General features: G+C 45.8%; 1 protein-coding gene across 1 annotated transcript; it reads left to right on the top strand.

Annotated features, from left to right (window-relative positions):
* The first annotated feature begins 8357 nt into the window (after positions 1-8357).
* LOC141690466 (uncharacterized) lies at positions 8358-8789 on the top strand. The gene has a single exon (XM_074495262.1). It carries the CDS (start codon positions 8358-8360, stop codon positions 8787-8789), a length of 432 nt encoding a protein of 143 aa, XP_074351363.1.
* Positions 8790-10309: the final 1520 nt, after the last annotated feature.

Raw genomic sequence — 10309 nt, forward strand, 5'->3', positions numbered from 1 at the left:
GGGTCTTCTTACGGCTAAACCCATTGGGGAGGTTAAACATTTGAGACCTGGTGAATTATAACAGAAAAGGGAGCGTGGTTTGTGCTTTCTTTGTGATGAAAAATGGATGGCTGGGCATAAATGCAAACAGAAGGAGTTGAGTGTATTAATAACCCAAGAAGAAGATGAGGAACAAGAGGAGTTAGACAGGAATGGTGTTTAGTAAAGTGGATCTCAAAGCCGGGTACCACCAAATTCGAGTGAAGGATGAGGATGTGCACAAAACGGTTTTTCGTACCCAAGAAGGTCATTATGAATTTTTAGTAATGCCCTTTCGATTGTCCAACGCTCCTTCAACTTTCCAATCACTCATGAATGTAGTTTTTAAGCCATATCTTCGTGAGTTTGTCCTCGTTTTTTTTTATGACATTCTGATATATAGTAAAAATCACGAGGAACACGTTAAACACGTAGCTTTGGTGTTGCAGTCTCTAAAGGATAATTATTTAGTAGCAAACTTCAGGAAATGTGCTTTTGGGAAAATGAAAATTGAGTACTTGGGTCATGTGATCTCCGCTGAAGGTGTGGCAGCTGATATACATAAGTTACAGGCCATGATCGAATAGGAAGAACCTTCCAATCTTCGAGAACTACGCGGATTTTTGGGTTTAACGGGGTACTACCGAAAGTTTATTGCACGGTATGCGCAAATTGCTCACCCTCTCACTGATCAACTAAAAAAAGATAAGTTTGGCTGGACACACGAAGCAACCGAGGCTTTTGAACATCTCAAACAAGCAATGATTACTTCACCCATATTGGCAATGCCAAATTTCTCACTTCCTTTCAAAGTAGAGGCAGATGCATCAGGATACAGAATTGAAGTAGTGCTTATTCAGCAAGGCAGACCAGTCACTTTTTTTAGTAAATTGTTGGGTCCAAGGGCCTTTCAAAATTCCATTTACGAAAAGGAACTCATTGTTATATGCTTGGTAGTCCTTAAATGGAAGCATTATCTTTTACGTAGACATTTTTGAATTTATACTGACCATCAAAGTCTGAAATATATCATGCAGCAGAGGGAGGTTGGGGCAAATTACCAAAAATGGGTAAGCAAATTAATGGCATTTGATTTTGAGATTGTGTACAAAATGGGTTCCTCCAACAAGGTTGCTGATGCTTTATCTCGTAAATCAAATGGAGAAGTGGTGTTATCCACTATGTTATTATCAAATGTGATTGATTGGACTGAGTTATTCAAGGAGCTAGAGCAAGATATGTTTCTCAGCCGTCTCAAGAAAGAGGTGGATGAAGGAAAGGGAGCAATAATACATTTTTCTGTAGCATATGGGAGGTTGTTGTATAATCGAGTAGTGATACCCAAGAACTCTATTTGTGTGCACAAACTACGACATGAATACCACGATTCGCCGGTGGGTGGACACTCCGGAGAGCTCAAAACATACCTTCGAATGGCTGAAGACAGGTATTGGCAGGGACTGAGAAAGGCCGTGGCCAAGTATGTCCAAGGATGTGGCATGTGTCAGCAAAATAAGGTTTCAAATCAAAGTCCAGCAGGGTTACTTCAACCAATACCACTGCCAGCTCAAGTGTGGGACCAAATCACTATGGATTTCATCGAGGGCCTCCCTCGTTCGCAAGGTCATGATACTATTTTAGTGATGGTAGACCGTCTGACGAAATACGCGCATTTCATCAAACTTAAGCATCCTTTCTCAGCTTTAACAGTAGCTATGGTGTATATTTCTGAAGTGGTTAAGCTACATGGATTTCCCATATCTATCATATCAGATCAGGATAAAATCTTCATGAGTTTGTTTTGGCGAGAGATGTTTAGGATGCAAGGGTCAACTCTGAAACGCAGCTCAGCGTATCATCCCCAATTTGACGGGCAATCTGAAATGGTTTATAATTGTTTGGAGACTTACCTCCAATGTTTTGTGTCTGATCAACCAAAGTCATGGGCAAAATGGATCAACTGGGCAGAATTTTGGTACAATATAACACCTCACATTTTGATAAAAATGTCTCCTTTTCAGGCTTTGTATGGTAGAGAGCCACCACACCTTCTTTGCTTAGGAAATGGTCATACCCCAGAGGATAATTTGGAAGAGAGTCTTCTGGAATGAGATGCATTACTTGACGAGCTTCGATTCCACCTTTTACGAGCCCAACAAATAATGAAATCAACAGCTGATAATCACCGCAAGGAGGTGCAATATTCCATTGGGGAGAAGGTGTTTCTTAAATAACAACCGTACCATCAAAAATCCTTAGCCAACAGACCCTTTCAGAAACTAGCAGCTCGATTCTAAGGGCCTTTTGAGATCATAGTGCGTATTGGACAAGTTGCTTATCAGTTGAACCTACCTCCAACCAGCAAACTTCACCCTGTGTTTCACGTCTCGCAACTTAAAAAAGCTGTGTGATAGGCCAGAAATAACCAAGCCCAAATAAAGGAACAGAATCCCAAAGAGATAACACCTCAGGCCCAAAATGGGGTGGTCCCCGGTGCCACGTGGCATAGGACAAAAGAGTCAACTGTCTCATGTTACATAAATGGAACAATTGCATCCCAGCCGTTCATGTGCAAAGATCCCAAGGCAACACTGGTGGAAGAAGGACACCTGACCCCACAGTCCATCCAAACCGTCGAATCAATCACCAACCAAGAATGATAAAAGGCTAGGATGAAGAGGTACAAACCCCAAAAAACCCTAAATCTTGGGACCTATAAAAGGTCCCAAAAAGAGGGGTTTAGGGGTTGAAAAACATTTGAATGCTACACAACTATACACACACCACTATACATATTTTGGATAGCTCCTTCTTCCCTCTTCTTCTTCTTCTTCAAGAAATCCCATTTCTTATTCTCACACCGGAGTTGCCGCGGGAAAGAACCCCCCGTACGGTTCTGTTTTGCAGAGTCCTCTACCTAGCAGGCTAACCTCACTCTGGCTGCCACGTGGACTGGGCTCTAGCATACGTGAGAGAGGAGAAGACCCGGGAAGAAACAGAGTTACCATTGGCGCTAGAAGGAGGGCTAAACCTCCGGTGGTGTGGTGCCCTTCGCAGTTACATTACACAGCTCTCTTCACAGCTCATTTTTCCTATTTTTCCTTCTAGAACAGTCACACACCCTGGTGCACCCCTAATCTGTTCTAAAACTAATTACCACGAGGAAAAGCAAAACTTCGGTCTCCGGAACTATTCAGCCCACCGTTGTCCCGCCCAGGGATGACGAGATGGCAGATATAGAAGAAGAGCCCCCATAACTCGTGCTTCATCTCAGATCCAGCCCGGAGACCAGAGGATAATTATAAAGAAAGCAGCCCACAAATATGCTGAAACCTCTACAAACCCTTGGGGAAATATGACCCCGGAGCAAATTCATGCGGCTATGGACCTGTGGAAGGAAAAGAACAAGGCTCCTGAAACCTGTCCCAGGGACTAGGGAGAGCACTCGGAAGAATCTCGAGGCTCAGTCTTGGACCGAATTGGTAGAACTAAGAGGCCGTCAGAGGACGCCCGGGACGAGATCAAGAGGGCCACACTCCGGGACCGCATCCGGAAGGAAGAAGAGGCCAAGGAAAAGGCCAACATTGAAAAGAGGGTCCAAGAGGAGGAAGCAAAATTAAAGAAGAAGACGCGCCAGATTCATGTCTCTTCAGACTCAGAACTGGAGAAGGAATCTAAGCAGGAATAAATGGCCCGGGTTCTCCAGGATCTCAAAAGAAAAGTGGAAGGAGACGTGGAAGTCGGAGCAGCAGCCACGCCCTTCACCAGAAAGCTGGAATCCACCCCCAGGGAACCAAGACTCAGACACTTCAACTTCGACTCTTTTGACGGGCTTGCCGACCCCGAAGAACATCTCAACTACTTTGAACAGATCTCAAACATATACGATTATAATGACCTCACCAAATGTCGTTTCTTCACTTCAACATTAAAGGGAGGAGCACAAAAATGGTTCAGCAGAATCTCCTCCCGGAGCATCGACTCTTGGAAAGACTTTCGGGAGATATTTCTCAAGAGGTTCAGGGCGAACCGCATGAACGAGCTCCAGAAGTGCCATTTGGAAGCCATTCAACAAAGAAGCAGAGAAACTCTACCATAATTCTTCAAAAGGTTTCAAGAATCAGTCAACCAGCTCTCCAACCTTGAGGAGAAGGAAGCCGTGAATATTTTCCGGCGTAATCTCCACCCGGTTTTATGCGAGGGCTACGTGAAGGACCTGATCCATAGGGAGCCCCAAAGCCTTGCTTCGGCTTATGCGATGGCTTCAAAGTTTATCATGGAAAATGACTTCCTCACCTCGATGAAGATGAACAGGCCGATCTGGGATGATGATGAGTCTCCGGAATGCCACTCCACCTACAGGAAAGAAAAGAGACGCAAGGCAGACAGGCAGACCAATTTTGTACAGCAGTCTCGGGGAACCCCACTCCGGGACGACTACTCCAGACCTCAAAGGACTGAAAGAAAGCCCAAGCCTAAAAGGGAGCCCAAGCCAGAGCCCGAATGGACACCGCCCAACAGACCCCGGTCTGACATCTTAAGGGAGATCAAGGGGAAACCTTTTTACTACCCCCCAAAGCCGCTGCTAGCACCCCCCGAGAACAGGGCGCGGGACAAACATTGCGGATATCACGAGGATCACGGCCATACCACGGAGAACTGCTTTTCTTTCAAAATGTTTATTGAAGACCAGATCAAGAAGGGCAACATGAACCAGTACCTACAAAGAAGACTCAATGACAAAGATAAGCCCTTTAGCGGCGGCAAGCACGTGATCAACGTGATCTTCGGAGGAACCAGCTCCTCTCCCCTGAGTCCAGACATGGACAGTGATATCATGATGATCCAGCCTGCTAAAGATGAACCCATATATTTCTCTAACACCGACTATGAAGGCCTGGATCCCGAGCACAACCAAGCCCTGGTCGTGACCCTCGACATTGCTGACAATGAGGTATAAAGAATTTTGATTGACAATGGTTCTTCAGCTAATATTGTCTTTGAGCACACACTTAACAGGATGAAGTTGGGACACCTTCATATGGATCCATGCCTTGAAGACCCCCTCTACGGATTCGGCAATAATATGATCCCGATCCGCGGGGTAATGTACCTCCCCATGGTCTTTGGTATCGCACCCTGGCAGGTATCTCATGTCATAAAGTTCTACGTGATAAGTGTTGCATCCTCTTATAACATGATTCTGGGAAGGCCCACAATCACCAAACTCCGGGCCATTCCGTCTACAATCCACTTGGAGCTAAAGGTCCCCACGCCGGGAGGCATCGGAGAACTCAGAGGGGACCGGGGCATATTTGGAAAATGCTATGGACAAGCCCTGGTTATGGCCGAAACTGACCCGGAGAACAGAAAAAAAGGCAATGGCCTTAACCAAAGGCCAAAGCCGCAAGAAACATCGCGAACATCTCAGCAAAAGACCAAGGTTGGACGTCAACATGATAGAGGATTCGGGGTACGGTGTGACCAACGCCGATGCCCGGATACAGAAATTTGTGGAAGTAAAAGAAAGAACCAAGGTGGAACCCACCGTACAAATTGCGAAGGTAGAGCTAGAGCCCGGGAACCCCACATTGAAAATTGGAAAAGGCCTGGGAACACCCTTCCAGAAAGAACTTATATTGCTGCTTAAAGAATATGCTAACGTGTTCCATGGGCACCAGAAGACATGCCCGGAATCGACCAGTCCGTGGAAATGCACAGTTTGGATGTAGACCCTCGGAAGAGGCCAATCAAACAGAAAAGAAGAAATTTCACCCCAGAGCGGCAACAAGCAATAGACGAAGAAATAGAGAAGTTGCTCAAAGCCAACATCATCTGTGAAATCAAGTACCCCGACTGGCTCGCCAATGTGGTGTTAGTCAAGAAGCCGAATGGAAAGTGGAGAATGTGTGTCGACTACACGAGCCTCAACGCTGCGTGCCCCAAAGATTCCTATCCCCTCCCCAACATTGATCAACCAATCGATGCAACTTCGGGCCACCCCATGCTCAGCTTTATGGATGCCTTTTCAGGGTACAATCAGGTCCACATGAATCCCGAAGATATCACAAAAACAGCCTTCATCACTCATAGGGCAGTCTACGCCTTCATCATGATGCCCTTCGGGCTCATCAACGCCGGAGCCACCTACCAGAAAATGATGAACACAATTTTCAAAAACGAGCTGGGGAGGAATATGGAATCTTATGTAGACAACATGATCTCCAAGTCACTCACGATCCCGTATCATATAAAAGACCTCAAGGAGTGTTTTGACAACCTGAGGAGATACAACATGAAGTTGAACCCGGAGAAATATGCATTCGGGGTACCTTTAGGCAAATTCCTGGGTTTCTTGGTCAGCGAAAGAGGAATAGAAGCAAACCCGAAGAAAATCAATGCCATAATAGAAATGAAGATACCTCGCACTCAGAAGGATATCCAGAAGTTGGCTGGATGCCTGGCGGCCCTGTGCAGGTTCATCCCGAAGCTGTGGAAAGATGTCTCCCTTTCTTCGAGTTACTAAAAGGCACCCGGAACAAGAGGTTAGTGGATTGGACCCCAGAATGCCACACAGCCTTTGAAGAAGTCAAACGACACCTGATGAACCCCCCAGTGCTATCAAAAGCCAAGCCTGGTGAGCCTTTATCCCTCTGCATCGCCGCCGGCCCCAAGGCTATCTCTTCGGCCCTAATCCGGGAGGAAGGAGGAATACAGAGCCCCATTTACTATGTCAACCAAATCCTCAAGGATGTAGAGACTCGGTACCCAAACTTGGAAAAGTTCACATTGGCCCTCGTGCACTCAGCAGGAAGCTAAGGCAATACTTCCAAGGCCGAGAGATTAGAGTGGTCACAGACCAGCAGCTCAGGAAGATCATCCACAAGCCAGACACCTCCGGAAGGATAGTCAACTAGGCCATCGAATTACACCAATTTCACATCAAATTTGTGCCAAGGACATCGATAAAGGCCCAGGTCTTAGCAGAATTTGTCATGGAATGCACTTTCCCGGAGCAGCAACCGCCCGCTTCCCACGAGTCAACCCAAGAAGAAGCCAACCCAGGAATGGAATGCTGGAAGCTCTATGTGGACGGATCATCTACGGCAGAAAAATCCAGAGCAGGGCTCATTGTAATCAGCCCGAAGGGCTTCACCATTCAACAAGCAATAACGTTTGCCTTCAAGGCAACGAACAACCAGGCTGAATATGAGGCACTCATCTCCGGGCTCAGATTGGTAAAATCTCTTGGTATTTCGAAGATGATCATCTATAGTGACTCTCAGATTATGGTAAAGTAAACCAATGGAGAATATATTACGAAAGATCCAACATTGGCACAATATCAGGAAATGGTACGGAATATCCTGGGAACCACCCCCGAGATCACCATACTTCAGATCAATAGAGAAGAGAACTCCAAGGCAGATGAGCTATCCAAGCTCGTACAGAACACTTCATACCTCGCTAGTTCAGTATACTTTGAAGAGCTCGAGGCACCCAGCACAGAGCGATCCGAGATCCTGTGCATCAGAAGCTCGGACAACTGGATGATCCCCTACATAGCTTATTTAAGGGACGGGACGCTCCCGGAGGACCAAAACAAATCCAGATACTTAAAGCACAAGGCTGCTCATTTCTTCCTGGAAGATGGTCAACTATATAGGAGAACCTTCTCAGCGCCCACCCTGAAGTGTATAGACCCGGATGAGGCAAACTACTGTCTCTGGGAAGTTCATGAGGGAATCTGCGGAGATTACTTGGTAGCCAAAGCTTTGGCTCACAAAGTCATCAGGCAAGGATATTACTGGCCCACAGTCCATGCCGATTCCATCTCCTACGTTAAGAAATGCCCTCGGTGCCAGAAGTTCAGCAATGTTCCCAGAAAAAACCCCAGCCTACCAGCATCAGTATTTTCTCCAATCCCATTTTCCGTTTGGGCCATAGATATCATGGGTCCCTTTCCTCGGGAAAAAGGCGACCTCCGCTATGTCCTGGTAGCCATTGATTATATGACAAAGTGGGCAGAAGCCATGAGAACGATCAATCAACAAGATTGTATCAAGTTTATGGATTCAATCGTCATGAGGTTCGGGATCCCGGTAATTCTAGTCTCCAACAATGGGCCACAGTTCGTCGGGTTCGATTTTGAAGCATATTTGAAACAGCTTGGAATCAAGCACAAAAGAGCATCGGTTGCACATCCTCAGGGAAATGGACAGGTCGAAGTAACTAACAGAACCATACTACGAGGCTTGGGGAAAAGGCTAGAAGAGTCCAAGAAAACTTAGCCTGATGAGCTTCCGAAAGTCCTGTGGTCCTACAGAACCACCCCCAGGATGGGAACCAATGAAACCCCCTTAAAACTTGCATATAGCACCGAAGCTCGCATACCAATCGAAACCGGGCCCCCCTCCTATAGGGTCATCAACTATGACGAGATCTCAAACATCGAAGGACTCAAGACCAACCTGGAGCTCTTAGACGAAGTAAGAGATAAGGCAGTAAAAAGGATGGAAAGCTACAAAGAAAAGACAAAGCTCTACTTCATGAAGAAGACAATAATCAGAGAATATGAAGCGGGAAACTTGGTACTCCGGCACACCGAGGCCTCGGACCCAACCAATCAAGTAAAGCTGCAACCCAACTGGGAAGACCCCTATATGGTTAAGGAAGTGCTCCGCCTAGGAACCTACAAGCTAAGCTATCTCGGCGGGACCGAAGTCCCAAATACTTGGCACAGAACCCGCCTAAGGAAATTCTACCAGTAAAGGTAGAGCACACATTCCATGATCACCTCTACTTTTAGGCTATGACAGCTTGATGTAAACTTTCATCGTACACACCGGAATGTATTTTTTGCTTTATTGTGATTTAAATGAAAAACTTCGCTTCGAGCACCCCATAGCTCAAGATAATCTTACTGTCATTTGATTACTGTCGCCATATTACTAGAAAAAATTTATTTAGTTAAAATTTTAAACCGCACCCCGGGGACAATAACACGAACCAGGTGTACTAAGAAAAAATTTATTCAGTTAAAATTTTAAACCCCACCCCGGGGACCATAACACGAACCACGTGTACTTAGAAAAATTTTATTCAGTTAAAATTTTAAACCCCATCCCGGGGACCATAACACAAACCATGTGTACTTAAAAAAATATATTTAGTTAAAATTTGAAACCCCATCCCGGGCACCATAACACAAACCATGTGTAGTTACAAAAATTTTATTCAGTTAAAATTTTAAACCCCCATCCCGGGGACCATAACACGAACCACGTGTACTTATAAAAATTTTATTCAGTTAAAATTTTAAACCCCATCCCGGGCACCATAACACAAACCATGTGTACTTACAAAAAAAAATTTTAGTTAAAATTTTAAACCACCACCCCGGGGACCATAACACGAACCACTTCTACTTAGAAAATTTCGATGTAGGAAAGCAAAACCAAATACGAAAAGGGAAATATATTTACATACATTCCCGGGGCAAACCAAGCCCCAGAACAAATCCAAACCAGAGTCATACGAAATCCAAATAACAAGTCTAAAAGCCACAAGGGCTAAGTCTGAAATAATAGCAAACTACGAAAAACAAATTATAAGGCACGAAGCCTGGGCCTTCATTCTTCAGTTCTCGGGAGGAGGAGGAGTCTTCTCGCGGCCCTCTTCGGGAGAAGGAGGCGGATGTGTCCCGGAAGTACCCACCTCAGCAACTTTGGCTTCCTCGCGACGGAGCTATTCTGTGAGGTACAGCTATATGAACCCGTCCATGTCACCACTCGGGTTCTCAGTCAGATAAGCAGAAGCAATGTCCCAGCAGATGTTGACCTTCTCAAAGATCTTGTTGTTGAGCTCCTCGTAGTATGCTGGGGTACCCCGGAAAAACTCAAGAACCTCCTCTGCCCGGGGCCTGGCAGCAAGCTCTTTCTTCAAGTTCTCCACCTCCGCCCGGAGGGATCCAACCACCTGCTCAATAGCCTCCTGAGCCTTCACCGCCTCAGCAACAGCCTTCTTATGCTCACGGGACTCTCTCTCCTTCACCTCCCGGTACTTGGTGAAGGTTTCCTTCTCTTTAGACAACTCCTTTACCGCGGCCTTATTCTTAGCCTCCCTTATGCGGTAATTATGAAGAATGGTAGAGCAGCCATTGATCCGAGCGTTAGCCTGAAAATAAATGACTCAATACTAATGCAAAAGTAAGAAGAAGAAAGATAATAAGAGACCACTCTTACCTCCGAAACATCCCAAACAAGATGATCAAGGAAGGTATCCAGATCAT

This window comes from Apium graveolens, chromosome 10, assembly GCF_009905375.1.
Source record: "Apium graveolens cultivar Ventura chromosome 10, ASM990537v1, whole genome shotgun sequence".
NCBI classification, from domain to species: domain Eukaryota; kingdom Viridiplantae; phylum Streptophyta; class Magnoliopsida; order Apiales; family Apiaceae; genus Apium; species Apium graveolens.